The sequence below is a fragment of the Kogia breviceps genome, chromosome 16, assembly GCF_026419965.1.
Source record: "Kogia breviceps isolate mKogBre1 chromosome 16, mKogBre1 haplotype 1, whole genome shotgun sequence".
In the NCBI taxonomy this organism is placed as follows: Eukaryota; Metazoa; Chordata; class Mammalia; order Artiodactyla; family Physeteridae; genus Kogia; species Kogia breviceps.
This window is the reverse complement of record NC_081325.1, coordinates 51,747,525-51,765,860: the sequence shown is the minus strand read 5'-3', so window position 1 is coordinate 51,765,860 and position 18,336 is coordinate 51,747,525. Positions and strand designations below refer to the sequence as shown.

Here is an 18,336-nt window from a genome sequence, read left to right as displayed (position 1 = left end):
TAGGAAAAGGGGTATATCTGAGACTTCTGATTGTAGCACTGGGTTTTCTTAAAACTTTAATACCCTGTTAGAAAGCATGAGAGAAACAGAGCCATGTTGAAGACACTTTAGTTTCTGCTCTCCCCTCCATCCCTGCAGTTTACACTAAGATTATAATAAAGGATTTTTTTAAAAGTATAAACTTCTAAGAATGGGACACATTTTTAGAAGATAAATATTGGGGAGAGCTTAAACTTAAGCTTCTCAAGAGGCTAGTGCCCACAGAAAGTAAGTTGATTTTCACATAAAACTATAGATAGGATTTAGAATTGGAAGTAATAAATACCTGGGAAGTGGTGGTGAGGGGAAGAGCTAAAAATTGATTGGAAGTCTGTGTAATGAAAGCTCGAGAACCCCAGAGCCCTTCCTCTATGCTTCCCAGCCAGTCAGCTGTCCTTCTCTCATACACCTAAGAGTTATTAGGCTTGCTGTCTAAAGAAATTGAGCCAGAGAGGCCAGGGGAAACCAGGCGCAGCTGAAGATGGAGATTAAGTGAAAGTCTCCGTATTGATGATGAAATTTCTTAATCCTCACTGAGTTCCCGGTACACTGGGAGTGAGGCTTTTAGCTCCTAGGAAAAAGACTGGCAGATGCTTCTTTGGAGAAAAAGATGCGGACTTTTGGTGGGAGTGGGGGGTGTGTATGGGAGATCCTCCAATGAAACTGCTAAACTTAGTGTGATCATTTTGAGGTGAACTCACTATCTTTCACACCCTCTCCATTCACAGCAGCTTCCTTTCAGTTTTTTAGTCGCTTACTCTTTAAAAATAAGTGTACAGCCAAGTATCACTAGACTAACATGAAAGACAGAATCCCCCAAATCAGTAAAAATAGTAATAATAATAATAATAATAATAAAAGAAGCTTTGATGAAAAGAGTATAGGGAACAGAAAAGCTCTAAGAAAACTGTAATTAATATTTTGAAGAGGGATGAGAAAATGATTATTTACATTAAACAGCAGTATTTTTTACTCAGAACAAAGAGTTTTTACAAGTTAAAAAAATAAGATAGCAGCATGAAAATCGGTAGAAGGGTTAGAAGTTCAGATTAAAGAGGTCCCCAGACAACAGAAAAAAGAGAAAGAAAGAAAGAAAATAGGTGACATAAAGTAAAATTAGAGCATCCTTCCAGAAAATCCAATATCCAATAGGTATTCAAGCAGAGAGGAGGAAATTACCTAAGCTTTATAAGGAAAATTCCCATCTGCCAAAGATACACATTTTCAGATTGACAGAACACACCCTCAGTGCCCAACACAATGAATGGCAAAAGACTCACACCACGTATAACTTTGCAAAATTATAACACACAGTAAAGGGACAATAAATGTTCCAGAGTGCAAGGACAGGTAATGTACCAAAGATTAGGCAGAATGCCATTGGACTGCTCAAAAGCAACATTGGCATAGAAAATAACAAGCAGTGCCTTCAAAGTTCTGAGGGAAAATGATGTCACTATATCTAGCTGAACTGTCAGTCATGTTTGGGGGAAGATAAAGGTGCTTTTGAACATGCAAGGCGTGGAACATTTTTAACCTCTGTGCCCTCCCTTGTCCTTAGTCTAGACTGGAGCAGGGCCTCTTGAGGGATGTTGCCAAGGGGAAAAAGTAGAAATGATGTGTTTGACTCTATTGAGAGGACTATGAGGAACACTTAGGGGTAGGTATAGAAAAAACTTAGCAAATGCAAAAATAGGGCAATTGTTGACTTGATGAAGAAAAAGAAAAATTATATAAGGGAAATGTAGTATGTAATACAGTTGGCTCAGTTCTGAACCATGATCACACAGACATAGTGAAATGACCTCTGATTACTGGTCTAAGAGATTATTATACAGCTCAATTCTGAGGTTTTGGGAAGAGAGGAGGAGCATCATCTTTCATAATAGACCCAATAGAAAGTATCTGAAACAAAAACAAAAAAATTGAAAGTGAAGCTTTGACATATTATATAAGGATATTGATTCTAGATAAAATAGTTCTAAGTTTAACGTAGTTGCTTCTAGGGAGAGAATTTGTAGTATTCAACCATACACATAAATAAAAGTTTTATAAAAGTAAGAGTTCCATATTTTGATTGGGTCAGAGGCCTTAGAACTCGAAGGGGAAGAGAACATATCTGTGAAACAGTGGGTTAGTAATCCCTCTGAAACCTCTACCCTCTAGAACAGTACTGTCCATTAGTAATATAATGTAACCCACATATGTAATTTAAATGTTTCTATTAGCCACATTAAAAAGATAGAAACAGATGAAGTTAATTTTAATAATGTATTTTTCTCAATATATCCAGAAAATAATTTCAACATGTAATCAATATAAAATTATTAAGAAAATTTATACTCTTGATTTTAATACTAAGTTTTCAAAATCCAGTGTGTATTTTATATTTCAAGCACATCTCAAGTCACACTAACCCCATTTCAGAAGCTCAGTAGTCACATGTGGCTAGTGGCTGCCGTATTGGACAGGGCAGCTGGAGAACTGGGGCTAGTACAGTGCCCTAGGGTCTTGCCCTGCAGTCAGATGTGTGGCAGCCGTCCTTGGGCAGTGAGAGGCAAAAAATGAGGAGCAGGGAGTATTCTGTGGTGGCTGAGTGTTGGTCCCATGCTGGTAACTTTTGAGGACTCATTTACAACAAACAATAGATATTTGATAAATAATGGTTAAATGAATGCTGAATGAATACACAATTCATACATTTAAGTTTTTGTATCATGGAAAATTGTTGATGTTAATGGGTATTAGGCGTAATAAAGAAGCAAAGTGGAAGAGAAATACTGGAAATTTTGTTTCATCTGTAGAAGCAGCCATATTTCTCTTACGCTTAATTTTGCACTTCATTATCATGAAGTATATTAATGGATATACATATCATACCAAAGATATCATTTTGGCTTGAGTGCACTGTAATACAAAAAATATATGTCAGTATTCATACTTTTTACTAATCTAGTATGTTTTATTTTATGAAACTTAAAATCATAGGTAGTACTGGTTGCCTGGTGTTTTGGAGAAAGATGCGTATTTCAGTGTTTTTGGTCACAAATACAAATTAATATTCTTTGGATTTACATATTGTCTTGCTTGAGAATTGTTTCTTATAGATTTTCTAGTTGGTACTTTTTGCTGACAAGCTAAACATGATCATTCTGAATAATTTTTTTCTTATAAATGATGATATATTAATAAAGTATCTTTATCTTGTCTGTTTTGTGTTTGAGACATTTAAAAATGTCTTTTTGTGTTTTTCTTCTCTTGACTAGGTGCCAATGATACTAAATTCACTACAGAGAAGTGTACAGGCAGTGTTGGTGGGAAAAATTCAAATTCAAGACTGGTTTAGCAATGGCATTAAGAAAGCAGCTTTAATGCACAAGTGGCCATTAAAAGAAATATCTGTTGATGAAGATGATCAATGTCTGCTTCAGAATGATGGATTTTTTCTTTATCTGTTATGCAAAGACGGATTATACAAAATAGGCTCTGGATACAGTGGAACAGTTAGGGTAGGTGATTCCTTACAGCTCTTAATCATAGTGGAAGTTATGTCTAATACTAAATTGTGTTCTATTTTGCTTCTTGCTTTATTTTTAGAGTACCACCTAATTTTGATGTAATATTATTTCTTTGAAAATCAAAATGGAACATACATATTAAATGTCATTCATCCATTTATGTTATTTTTCACTGATTATTAATTATGGAATTGTTGATAGAACTAACTTTTGTTGTTTCGCAGGGCCATATATATAATTCTACATCTCGCATCAGAAACAGAAAAGAAAAAAAGTCTTGGTTAGGGTATGCTCAGGTAGGAGAATATCCACAATAAACCAAACTTTTCTTTCTTATCTTTTAAAATATGTGGTCCATATTTGTTTAATCAATAAATAATATCACTTCTATTTAAACAGAGCATATTTTTTAATAATATGACTGTAACAATGGTATGGTGTAGTATAAAGAACATTGACTTAGAATTCCTGAGAGATTTACTTTTAGGTCTGGCCTTGCTTCTTACTAGCTGTGTGTCTGTGGACAACTCAGCTAATTTATTTGATCCTGTGTGATTTAGCTGTAAAATGGGAATAAGTATGTCTTCTGTTGGAGTTCTTGTTTAAGAGAGCCTCTAGTTAAGAATCAAAGACCACCTTTATCACTTGCATATCTGAATGAGGAATGTAACTGTGACCCAAAGCCAAATTAGAGCTTTTAACCACAAATTCCTTCATTCTAAGTCTAGATCAGTATGCTCCAGGGAACAGCGTGTGGCCTGCCCAGTAGATAGCTGCCTGCATGGAGGATCATGCAGAGTATCACCAATGAGAGAGAAGAGCTAGGCCCATATTGCTCTCTTAATGCTGTGATCTCATCACCTGACTGACTTGGCCAAATGGGTGTCAGCAGTTGGATGCATGAAGCAAACGAATGATGAAGCGAATGAATGATGGTTAGAGGGCCAGAAGTGTTTATTTCTACACTATCCTTTCCTAAGAAGTGAAGCCCAAGTTTCTTTGTGGAAGTATATAGAATAAAGATGTCCCTGCACTCCTGTCTTGCCTAGCTCAAAGTTTGTTGTCAGCATCAGATGAAAAAAGATACTTGAAAGCATTCTGAAAATTAAAAAAATTATTGTTGCATGAAAAATAATCTTACCAACTTTTGGGGAGATTTTGAAATTAAATTTTAAATATCAAATTAATTACTCAGTAATTGTCTGTTAAAACATAACCTGGTCGGGCTTCCCTGGTGGCGCAATGGTTGAGAATCCGCCTGCTGATGCAGGGGACACGGGTTCGTGCCCCGGTCTGGGAAGATCCCACATGCCGTGGAGCAGCTGGGCCTGTGAGCCATGGCTGCTGAGCCTGCGCGTCCGGAGCCTGTGCTCCGCAGAGGGAGAGGCCACAACAGCGGGAGGCCCGTGTACCACAAAAAAAAACAAACAAACAAAAAAAAAAAAAACAACAAAAAAAAACATAACCTGGTTTAAAATATCAAATTTTTATTTGCCACTACTGTATTTTATCTAACAAATAATAACATGGGAAATACATTTACAGAAATATGTTCAATGACATTTCATTCTATCTAAAACCACTACTGATTTTTAAATATTAACCTAAATATTTGTGAACGAAACAGCAGTCATTTCTATTATTTACTCGGCAAGTGATATGATAATTTTGACCAAAATAACCAAAATGTTTTTACTGTCTTAGGTGGTGTATCTAATATGTGTATCTGAGAATTAATAGGTTAAATTCATACTCAGTGGTGTATAATACCTCCTCTTATTAAAGTATCAATATACTCAGGTTCTTCTGTTTTAAATCTTTAGTGTATTTTAGACATCAATATTGATGTATTATTGTACCTCAAAAAACTGTAATACAGACCTCTGTGGCTACTTTTTCTACTAAGTGGTTAATGAAAAAATATTTTAACATATAACATAGCACAATTTTTTGTTGTTATCAGGGTTATTTATTGTATAGAGATATGAATAACCACAGCATGACAGCCATAAGAATAAGCCCTGAAACACTGGAACAGGATGGTACTGTAATGTTACCAGGTATGTTACTCAACTAGTCATCTGTTTTCTTCACAGGTGATTTTAAGAGATGTGCATGTTAGGCCACTGAGACATATAAAGAATGGTTGGTTAGTAAGGAATAGTGCTTGCTTACAAATGGGTTAAAGAAATCTTGACATGCAAAACATTTTATAGTCTATATAAAATTAATGCATCTGTGAAAAACAGATACCATAAATATAGTATGAAGTGTTTTAATACTTGTTTTCAAATTCTTGCCCAAATTCTGTAGCCTGACCCCCTACCCTTACCCCACCATGACTGCTTCAACTCCTCAATTAGTGGGGAGATGTTGCTTTGTTGCTCTTAATAAATCCACGACTCTGGCTCTCAAATAACCTTGATATAAAGAACCTTCTGTTTATTTTGACTTTACCAACAGTGTACTTTGGGTTTTCCTCTTTATTTTAAAGGGTTTTCAGAGACAGATTTTAGGGTGGGTCAGGAATTTTTAAAATTCTATCATTTATACTTTTTAATAATACTCTGATAAGCCACTTTGGACAGAATTCATTTTGCTTTAATTTTGAGGTTGTACGTATGTATTTATCCTTCAGATCACTGTGCTGTCTAAGTTCTTAGGCAGTGAATCTTAAATTTTATGGAACACCGGGCAAATGCATAATATTTTCTCCATTGTAAGGTATTTGAGTTTGCTTATATCTTTAATACATTCTAAAGGAGCTTGTTTATACTAAAATCTTGAATGTTTAATGTGTCTACCAACAATTTCGTGGTAAGCAGCAATATTACTTCAAGGCACGTGGCCATCTGAAAATGACTGAGAACTTCTGAAGAACACATTGAAAAGGATAATTGCTCCCTGGCTGCTTGTTAATTTTTAAGATATTTTTATAACTTCATCAAACATTTATTTGAATATTACTATGTCTACATATATCCAAATTAGTGTACCTGACACCATGTTAAGGTAAATGTCACATTTCATTTGTGTTTCATATATAAAGCTACTTTGAAAAACAGATAACTTATTAAAGCCATTTTGTAAATAACTGTTTTCAGATATGTCTACAGGGTTTTATTTGTTTGTTTGTTTATTTGTTTGTTTTTTAATTGTCACAAGTCCCAGGCCATGTCTCTGGTCTTAATGATGATGCTGATGATTATGATAATAACAATAATAATAATAAAAATATTTTGAAATAATAACATGTACCCCCATATATATACATATATTAAAAGTAATCCGATTTATTGTACAAGTATTGTATAAGCAAAACAAAATAAAAATTAATTGTAACCCCACTACCCATCTATAAACACTACCAACATATCAGTGAATATCCTTCCTGTCTTTTTCCTGTGTATATTATGTACATACTTGTACAAAAGTGATTGTATGCTACATATTGCTTTTTTAACCTACCCCTTCCACTTAATATTCTGAATATATTTCCAGGCCATTAAATAGTCTTCTGTAACATCATTTTAATGTTATAAAATATATTCCATTGATTAATATTTGAAATGGAGGTCCCATCTAATTTTTTGCAATGTATAATACGTTTCACTGAAATGAGCATCCCTATTGCTCTGTCTTTGTGCAAGTCATTTTAGGATGTCTTGGAAGAAAAAATTGTTAATCCCCCCGTGACCCCCTGCCCAACAGATGAATACTAATATAAAGGGTTTACTTCTGAAAAACCCTGATCATTCAACAGAGATTGTGACTGAGAAAGACCATTTGAAAATGGTCTGCTTACAGCCCTTTTATTTATTCCATCATGGTAAAAAATAACTTGTTAATGTTTCAGTTTAAATCCCTTTACTTCATTTAACATATGAAATGCACCTTTTAACAATACAAATGTGGCTTTCTGTGTTTCACAAATATGTACCATATTCATGGTGAAGAAGGAACCAAACTGGGGGAGGATAGCCCCATGTTGTGTATCTTGATATTTTCCCGAAGTTGCTGTCTTATAACGTTACATGAAGGATACAGAAAGGATAAAGAGAAAAATCTTTTTGAAGTCATGCAGCAGGAAGACTTGCCTTCAAGCCTGAAGAAGCCTGTTGTCATTTTTCCCTTTCTTTGACCTGGGAGGCAGTTTCTTCAATAGTCCATTTTTCCCTGGCTAGGGGCAACTCTGCTCTATAGCTTTCCCATCAAGAAGAAGCAGAAGTGAACTGTCAGGTTTATAGATGGTAATGAATACCACGTTTACAATTGACAGAAATCTGGTAATTCCTTGAGCTTCATGTTCCAACTTGTCTTATAGACTAGTTTATAAATAAGTTATTTTCAACCCAGCACTAATGAGCTGAAAACATACTTTTTTTCCCCTGTTGTCATTTAGCCTTGATATGTTGGCATACCTTTTATATCATATCCCTGTGTCATTTACTCTTCGTGTCTGGTGACAGGTTGCCTCAGATCATGCAGGTTTTTGCTACTCTTCTTGCGCCGCTGCACTCCTCACCCCTGCGTTTATCTGAAATTATAATGAGTTTTTCTTCTTTGCTTTTTAGTTTAAAATCTTACAGCTTAGAGCTTGAGAAGCATCTTTCTTGCGCCTCTTTGTATTCTGTACAGTGGACTAGGAACTCTTTCTTTCGATTTCTCCTCTCTTTGATTACCAAGTCTCTTGGGCTACCAGTGGGCCTTGTCTCCCAGTTTCTATTTCCAGTTTGTGATCACTGAATTCTCTATTTGGTAAGGGTCTGCCTGTGTTTTGCATATTTATAATAAGGAAGTATGCTAGTATGAAGCTCCTGGGCAAAGATGTAGAGTAATTCAGCTTATTTGGGTGGGCTCCATTCCTGCATTCCAAAACCAGAATTTTATGTTTTGCTGATTCAGGTGCAAATAGAAATGAAATATTATTTTTTGGTATTGTAATTAATGGAGAGATTCATCCTAGTTCTCTGCAGTTATTTTGGGAAATGTGTGTGCTTTCAGACTTGCTTGCTGAACATTTGTTTTTCCAAAAGGATACAGTTTATACTTAGATATTGAGTTGCTTGTAGTTTCATGTTATTTAGTAGCAATCACTAACACACGTCCCACTGGTCCTTCTGTAATACTGGTATCCCTTGTTGCAATTGCAGTTGTGCATTATTTTCATCAAAGTATATAGTGCACTGTTCCACAGAGATATATACAGTATTGATGAAATATGGCATTTCAGCCAAAATATATGAAAACTTTCAGACAAAAAGAAACACATACCATAGATTTGTTCTGTGAAGGGTGAACATTTAAAAAGTGTATAGCATGCTAAATATACTGGGAATAAGCATTAAGCCTAAGTGGAAACTGTACAGCCAGTTCTATATTATAAAACAAGGGATATCTGTAGTTGGACACCATAGACCTCAAATGCAGAAGCTTTAGGTCTATCTGTATTTTTCTGTGACACTAATGACTGTGATGTATGTCTGAAGGTAGAGTGTTGCCTACCTCGCATGTGATTGTATTGAATTGATTATAACCACATTATAGTTTCTTCATTGTGGTGCATGTTTATTATCAGACTATATCTAATACTAGTATCTAATGCTAGTTCATTTTGAAATTATGTGGGCTCTCAGGTCCTTGATTATGGAAGATTTATAAATGTAAGCACAAAATTTAATGCGTATTATTAGTTGAATTGTTTAGTTTCTACTAATTTGTAACTCTTTATTAAAAAGCACAGTCTCCCTTTGAGTTTAAATTACCTTTATTGTGTGGAGAACTCTCATTCTGACTTCAACAGAGGAGTAAAGTCATTTTGTGAGGTGTTTATTTATATTGTAATGTAATTGCTGTTTCTTCCTCTTGCACAGATTGCCACACTGAAGGTCAAAATATTTTATTCACTGATGGAGAATATATTAATCAGATAGCTGCTTCCAGAGATGTAAGTATTCTGAGTCATGAGAAGCTTGTATAAATGGAATCTTTTTCTCGTAAATTATTTGATTTTTATTAGATGGAAAGTAGAGCCTTAGAAGATGAATTCATGTAACAAAATACTGTGGATGTTTTATTTCTCTTAGGATGGCTTTGTTGTCAGAATATTTGCCACAAGCACTGAGCCTGTGCTACAACAAGAATTACAACTTAAGCTGGCCAGAAAATGCTTGCATGCCTGTGGTATATCACTATTTGATCTGGAAAAGGACTTGCATATTATAAGTAAGATGGTCAAAAAAAGTTTCTCCCACATTTTAATTTTCAGATTCTTTATTCTTTAGAAGACTAACATTGTATTTTCAACATTGTAGCTTATATTAGGTAGCTGTTTTGCTGTCTGTTACTGTGAAGCACACTTAACGAATTAATATGTACAAATAACTAGGAGTAACTTGAAACCTGTAATTTTTATTTGAACAGGCTTTCAGGATAGTCATAGAATGGTCCCATAGATTGTGAAAATGGTAATTGGCCTAACATTTGATTTAAGAATCTTTCATTTGGATACAGAAATGCAGACATCCACAGAATATTTCTTGGACTTGGTATACTTACTCTTGCAGTGCGGTAGTAGTAGTTAAGATTACTAGTTTCCATGAGGGTCTCAATTTTGGTTTGCCATACTGTTCCTGGTTTAATAATTCCTTTTATTAACTTGTGGGATTCCTTGTAAGACCCAACTTTTTTGACTGTTATCGTGTTAAATTTATTAAACTTCATTAGTGATTTACTTTGCATTTATGTAGTATTTTTGTTTTTCCATAGAAAAATACTGTATTGAACTCATAGTTTTTAGATTTCAGAATCCCATAAACTCATTAGTAGTTTATATAATTGGACAAACTCATAAAATGGGCTATATATAATTATTTACTCAGTTTTACAATTTGAAAATGTGCCTAAGTGTTTTTGTGTGTATGTGTACACATATGTATTCCAATTCATGGAGTAGCTACATGAAAGGTACTTCTATAGAAGAAAGCTTGGAACAGGGAATCTGAAATACCTTAATTCAGATATCTGAATGGCATTGTTCAAGCCCAGACACTTCATGTCAGGACTTACTTCACCATGCTTTATATATTTGCTCATTTGTAAGCCAAGCAGTATAGTTGTGAGGATCAAATAAGAAAAGGCTCATGCATTCTATAATGCCTGATACCTAATAGATGCCCAATAAAAATTAGTTCATTCATTGATTCAAGAAATATGGCTGACATTGATTTAAACAATTTTTTTAACATTAAAAAATAATTTGGCACTAACTTGAAACAAATTAAGAAGCTTATGGTAACTATCTTTCCTTGGAGTAGTGTGGCTACTGTTAATGTTTTTCTAAATTGAGGCATATGACATACCCTGTCATCCTTGTTTTTGAGTGATATTAATTGAAATGACTTTTTCGTCACTCAAACTAACACAAGTTGTGCTTGAAATTATTCATATTAAAAATGTAACAGTATTTATTAAGTCTTGCTGTATTATCAGGTACTGGATTTGATGAGGAGTCAGCAATTCTTGGTGCAGGACGAGAGTTTGCACTAATGAAAACTGCAAATGGAAAGGTAAATTGTTCTTTTAGGATTAAAAATTACATTATCTGCTTTAAGAGATAATTGGTATAATCAGTTGATTAGCTTACATAGTTCACATATTTAAACAATCATATTTTAAGGTTTGATTAAAATTTTTTTATATAGTAAAATTTTATTCATGTTGAAATAATATAAAAGAAAATTGTAACATTTGAGTATAAAACTTCATAAACTTTATAAAATTTAACCTTTTTACAGATATTTACTTTAATTATGGAGCTCTTTGTGTAATTATTTGAGCTGTGGTGAATTCACATTTGGGTTTATTTTGAATAGGTTATCCCTTGCCAATTTTTGTAAATGTGCAGACATATATAGACTACAAGCTGGGTAAAGTAGGAGCATGTACAATTAAGTTATAGATTGTAGAGATCTATTTATAGAGATGGAAGATTTTTTTTCTTATCTGGTGGGTGTGAGGATCAAGTAAGGTAATTGAAAGAATGCTGAAAATTAAAATTATGAGGCATATACAGTATATTTGTATGTAAGCCTTTTTTCACTGGGAAAAATGAATTGGCAGTTTTATGAATTTCCTTCTATGTTTGGAGTATATTTATGGCATATATTTATTCATACCTATTCAGGATACTTATGAAAGATGATAAGTATCCTGAGTAGATATGAAAAAACTATTGTGAACCGTATATTTTTGGAAAAATATGCCTGTTTCTCTCCTCAGCTCTCAGAAGTTGAATAGTAGTGAAGAAAGAGTTTGAGTTCTTGTTATTTTTATTTTCAATAAAGTATGGAGGTTTTTTTCTCTCATGTGAAACCTGGTGCTGTACTTCAAAAGGCACTATAATTCCTTCTTTTTTTTTTTTTAATGTGTTAAGGTATATTACACTGGCAAATACCAGAGTCTTGGAATCAAACAAGGGGGTCCTTCAGCAGGAAAATGGGTTGAGCTACCAATTACGAAATCCCCAAAGATTGTGCACTTCTCAGTTGGACATGATGGCTCTCATGCCTTGTTAGTTGCAGAAGATGGAAGCATATTCTTTACAGGATCTGCTAGTAAAGGAGAAGATGGAGAGTCAAGTGAGTTGACTATTCAGTAAAAATACTGTGGAATTTATTAACATAAGATATATCAATTTCAACAGCACTAACCTTCCCAAGTTAATAGAAGATTTTATATTGAGGAATATTCAGTTAATGGTTGTGGTGTACTGTTCGTTAAAGAACTATGATTGCTGATTTCATACTAGAGTTCATATTCATGAATTTTTATATGCCTTATGTGTTGCATACATGGCTATTTATCTGTTTTGTCAGTTGGTGTTATTTTTAAAAACTTATTTATTCCAATATATTATTTTAGAAAGAATATTTTGGAAGTAATATACTGGAAATTTTGCAAAGAGTATATATTTCACAATGAGGTAAACCTTATGTAAATTGTATAATAGTGTCAGTTATGAAACACTGTTCTTGGTGTTATTTCACTGTGATAAAATTCCTAAGCAATGAAAAATTACACGATTTTTATCATTTATCTCTTAGCTTTCCTATGCTTCTGTTTAGTCTTCCTCAAAGGGTCATTTTTCTGTTTTTGTAACTTCTCTTGTACATTATATATTGTAGTAGTTGGGGTAGCATCTTATGAGGATTAGGTGTGAAGTCAACATCTAATGTAGAAATCATGTGTAAATAAATGTTATCCTGAAAAAAATCCCTTCAAATAGCCATGAAGTGTATTACCATACCTCAGAAACTTCAGCCCAGTCAGTTTTTCCTTCTGGCATTTGGAGGACATCATTCTTCCTTTGCTTAAGCAACCAGATAACTTAGTTGTTATATATAAGTATATAGATCATGTTATAAGAAAAGATATAGTGGTATTTTAATCCCAGAATTGTACCCAACACAACAATATGTTTTTAATTAGAAAGGCATGCAAAAAACTGGGATTGACTAAGGGAACAAAAGATTGGTATTGCCCATCTTTTGCTCAATTCAGGGATTTAGTTTTTTGAGAGCAGAGGCTGCTTAAATCATCTACGTTTAAATGTTTTTGCTCTCCCTCCATATGCATATTTCCTTTCAATCTCTGACTAGGTGTCGCTGCTTAATAAATATGTGTTGAATGAATGAGGAACTGATTTTACTTTCCAGGATCTATTGGAGGAGTACATGTGCAATAGAGTTTGAGAGTAAAGGGATTTAAAAAAAATTATATATATATATTCATAATATATATAAAACTTTATATATTTATATTATATATAAATATAATATATATATGGTAATAGAATGGTATTCATAATATAAGTGCTAATATAGAGATTGGGCTCCCCAGAAGTTTGGTAGAAAATTGGTGTTTCTCATTGGGAATTTCGGTGTGCTACAAAGAAGAGGATGTGATAGCACTAGCCTAATAGACATTTAACAAGATGAGGCTTTCAAATTGACTCATTTAATTGACATGTTGGGAAGCCCAGGCCTTTGTGAAAATAAATAAATAAAGTGTATGATAAATGCAAATGATATGTTTTTCCTTGGGCTTTATATACAAATCATTATTTTTATTTGTACATAGATGCCTTAAATTAAATTTTTTTTTAAGCTAAGAGCAGACGGCAATCAAAACCTTATAAACCTAAAAAGATAATTAAGATGGAAGGAAAGATTGTGGTGTATACAGCCTGCAATAATGGAAGTAGTTCTGTTATTTCTAAAGATGGAGAGCTATACATGTTTGGAAAAGATGCCATTTACTCTGATAGTTCAAGTAAGTTAACCTTAAACACTGTTTCACTTTTATGCACAGAAAGTCCTATACTAGACTTTATGTATTACAAAGATATATCTAGAAAATTAACATTTGTAGCATGCTTTCTCTACATTTTTCACATTTCTTTCTAAGTACAGTGTTTTGTTCTTCCTTCCTGCCTTATTGCTGGGAACAGTGTCACTAGTTTCCTACAGAGCTAATCATGGGGCTTGACTAGTGCAGCTCTACCTTAGCTGTTACTTTCTCTGGAAAGCTCTCCCTAGGCTCGGTTAGACGCTCATGTGACATGTTCCTGGTGGTACCCTGGGGACATGAGTTTCATAACTTAGCTGATTTATAACTGATAGATTATTTATCTCCTCCTATTGTTAGGTAGTTAGAGAAAGGCCATCTCTCTCTTATTTACTGTTATATCCCCAGTGCCCAGCACAGTGTCTGGTGCATGGTCGGGTCTCAGGAATTACTTGTTAAGTGACTGAGTGACTGATAACTACAAGTAGTGGATATGAGGGATAGAAGTAGCCAAATAAAGGGTTTTATATTTATAAACTGTCATCTCAAAAACTTGTCATATTTGGTTATATTTTCTTTCTAGCATTTAGAAATGAGTATAATGGTTGTGGCAACCCACTTGGAAGGATTTTATGTGAAGTAAATATGTAAAGCCTATACATTTCTCTGTAAAAAAGAATTAACAAAGTTTCTGATTAGAGACTTAGGTGATTGTCTCATGCAGAGGAAATGACATACATCAAACGTTTATAACTGTCCATTATTAATTTGAACTGTGCTCAGGTGACTTATGAGATGGTTTAATGTGGCAATATGTAGAGTCTCAATTGGCCTCAACTGTCAGAGTGAATCAAAATTTGGAGGTGGGCTCATGTATAGTTTAAAAATAATATTCAGTGTAACTATTGCTTGCTAAAATCCTCTTGACTAAGGCTTATGGAAACTTGTGCATTTATTCAGCATATAGTTATTGAGAACTAACAATATGATTGGTGGACCAGACAGATGTGGTCCCTTTCCCTTTGAGGCTCTGAGAGACAGTTGGACATTACAGAATTTAAATGTTAGAGATCTGTGGTCTAATGGTTATGGATATAGACTCAGACCCTGGCATGGCCACTTTTTATATGGCTAACTAGCTTAAATTATGTAACTTTTCAGAGCTTTTCTTAACTTTTCATTTTTTTTCCACCTGTAAAAGGGAGCTAATGATAATACCTGCTTCCTATGGTTCTTATTAGGTTATAGGAGATAATGCTTATGAAATGCTTAGAACAGAGCCTGGCACATGTAAGGGCTCAAGACATGTCAGCTAATACTGTTAATAACAGTAAATACTATTTCTGTATATACATATCTTTTTCAAGTATGCTCAATACTAACAATGGGAGTTTTTGAGGTATGCTTAACCAAAAGACTTAAGTTAGTATAGGGTGAAAGGGAAGGTCACCTTAAGGAAGTGGTATCTGAACTAATAATGTAGAATAGTTTTGCCAAAGTGTGATATGAGAATTATATTATTTGTGATTTAAATAAAACAAATACTTCAACTTTTAAAAAATGTTTATATTGTAGTGTATGTTATAAATACTCAACAGTCTTTGATTTTTACTGTTATTACTACTGAATAAGGTAAAAATGCTTTAGTCCAATTTAAAATTGACGCAAAAAATATTAAGATAATATGAGTGGCATTTGGATATGGCAACTATAATGAATGCAATATTTGAATAAGTGATATTTAGGAACTAGCTGTACGTTGGATTGTGGAAGAAAGCATTGTAGATTAAAAATGATCGAAAAATACTGCTTTGGAAAATCTCGCAGGTTTCTGCAAAAACAATGTTATTTCAGAATACTCTGGTGAGTATTTTACTCTGTTTTGCTGAGGCAGGTCAAAGCAAGTAAAGTACATGATTCAAAGGTTCCTTTGTTTTTGGGTCAGGAAAGTTTGAAATCTAGTGACCCTTCTGAGAATTGTCGAGAGGTGCTGCCACTTAGAGCAAGCATTCAGGAGAAGCAGGCTTTAGCTAATGCCAGAGTAAAGATTTGTCCCAAGTCTAGATAACATTTTAAGATTTTGAAACTTCATTACAAAATTATATAGTTAATTTACTGATACCCTGCCCATCTTTTGGCTACTATTTCCCATTTTGGTGGTTTATTTCATCCCAGAATTGAAAAGTTCTGCGTTGAAGTGGTCCTTTTACATTACTGATGATTTACTAGGCCCAGAAAGGCTTTTTTGTTGTTTCTTACCAAGTATGTATCTTTCCTGTAGGTTTGGTAACAGATTTGAAGGGCCATTTTGTAACTCAGGTAGCTATGGGCAAAGCTCATACTTGTGTTTTAATGAAGAATGGAGAAGTTTGGACATTTGGTGTGAATAATAAAGGGCAGTGTGGACGAGACACTGGTGCCATGAACCAAGGTGGGAAAGGTAAGTGTTTAATGTGTGGATATTAAATTTTGTGTTGTTTTTTTTTCAATAGTTTTTCAGAACACCGTGGTGAAGAATCTTACTCTTTAAAAAACAAGTGGCTTCTTGATTTCATACTTAAAAATTATGAGAACTACTAAACTTCTTATTTATTTGTCAGTCTGTCGCTCACTGGAATAATCAATATACTTTAGACTTCTAATTTCTGAGCAAATGAGCTTCCTTACTTGTATTTTTTTCTTAATTTTATATGAAATGTAATAACACTTCTTTGACTTAGCATTTTTAGTGGTTGAATTATCCCAGAAAAGTGCCATTTTGAAACTCTTTGTTACTCGGTCCTTTCATACCCCATGTTTTAGTTATAACAATTTTTGGCAGCAGTCTATCTGCAAATATTATCTTCCTGTTTAACAGCATGTACTACCTGTAACTTAATCAGTTCTTGACAAGTAAGAGTGATCTGTAAGAATACTTGACTCTTTATCAAGAGTGAAATTGTAGATGCACCTTATATACTGTATCCTTTGCCCCAACACTCAGGCTGTTGAAGGATGAGAGGGGTTAATCCTTTGCCATGTTTGTTGTGGGTTTTTTGTTTGTTTGTTTTTTGGTTATAGTTGTGTCTACCTCATTCTTACTCTCAGTTTTTACTACTAGCTGCTATCAGTGTTGTCCTATACCCTTCACTCCAATTTCAGGTTTTCTCTTTTTAATTTTGTATGGATGGAGAATAGGAAATAGAGACATATTATTAGAATTAAGCACTAAACTGTTTAAAGCATGAATGGGTTTGAGGATTAATATTTGTATAAATTAACAAAAACAAGGTTAGTTTTTTGGGGGCCTTCTTGATGGCAGGCTTATCTGGATATCTATTTTTTTTCTTCACCTTATTTATATTTGTGTGTATTTAAAATACTTTAATTTTTTTTTTTTTTTTTTTTTTTTTTTTTTTTTGCGTTACGCGGGCCTCTCACTCTTGTGGCCTCTCCCGCTTCGGAGCACAGGCTCCGGATGCGCAGGCTCAGCGGCCATGGCTCACAGGCCCAGCCTCTCCGCGGCACGTGGGATCTTCCCGGACCGGGGCACGAACCCATGTCCACTGCATCAGCAGGCGGACTCTCAACCAGTGCGCCACCAGGGAAGCCCTAAATTTTATTTTTGTTCCTCTAATATTTTATCATTCCTGTGTATATTCATTGGGATTAGTATGTGTTCTACATTTTTCAAATTGGGAAATAAAATTATCAGTTTTTTAGACATGGGAATAAGCTAGATGAAAATTATAAACTGATCTTTCAAATAGGCTTTGGAGTTGAAAATATGGCAACAGCAATGGATGAGGACCTGGAAGAAGAGCTAGATGATAAAGACGAGAAGTCCATGATGTGTCCTCCAGGCATGCACAAGTGGAAGCTGGAGCAGTGCATGGTGTGCACCGTGTGTGGAGACTGTACCGGTTATGGAGCCAGCTGTGTCAGCAGTGGGCGTCCGGACAGAGTCCCTGGAGGGTAAGAGAATGATTAATACTCAAGATAAAATAATAGTAGAAATTATGCAAAACACATTTCTTTTCAAAGTTATTCTAGAGTTCATTCTGTTGTATTGTTCTTAAAGGCACAGTGGCATATAATTGTAATTCTTATAATTGTTTTCTATTATAATTTACTTCAGTGTTATTTTATTTAATGTGCTTTTCTTTCATTTGATTTGTTTAAACCTTTTACTATTTTATTTTATTTATTTATATTTTAACATCTTTATTGGAGTACAATTGCTTTACAATCGTGTGTTAGTTTCTGCTTTATAACAAAGTGAATCAGCTATACATATACATATATCCCCATATCTCCTCCCTCTTGTGTTTCCCTCCCTCCCTCCCTATCCCACCTCCCCATCCCACTGCTCTAGGTGGTCACAAAGCACCGAGCTGATCTCCCTGTCCTATGCAGCTGCTTCCCGCTATCTATTTTATGTTTGGTAGTGTAT

General features: G+C 34.2%; 1 protein-coding gene across 15 annotated transcripts in view; it reads left to right on the top strand.

Annotated features, from left to right (window-relative positions):
• MYCBP2 (MYC binding protein 2) overlaps positions 1-18,336 on the top strand; it is a 266,407-nt gene that overhangs the window by 48,819 nt on the left and 199,252 nt on the right. For all 15 annotated transcript variants that reach the window (XM_067016840.1, XM_067016846.1, XM_067016845.1 and 12 more), the window contains exons 6-15: positions 3,306-3,548; positions 3,782-3,853; positions 5,521-5,617; positions 9,431-9,504; positions 9,644-9,782; positions 11,049-11,125; positions 11,992-12,196; positions 13,725-13,889; positions 16,186-16,344; positions 17,654-17,858. In XM_067016840.1, coding sequence (XP_066872941.1) covers positions 3,306-3,548; positions 3,782-3,853; positions 5,521-5,617; positions 9,431-9,504; positions 9,644-9,782; positions 11,049-11,125; positions 11,992-12,196; positions 13,725-13,889; positions 16,186-16,344; positions 17,654-17,858 — 1,436 coding nt within the window. The remainder of the gene's footprint in view (positions 1-3,305; positions 3,549-3,781; positions 3,854-5,520; positions 5,618-9,430; positions 9,505-9,643; positions 9,783-11,048; positions 11,126-11,991; positions 12,197-13,724; positions 13,890-16,185; positions 16,345-17,653; positions 17,859-18,336) is intronic.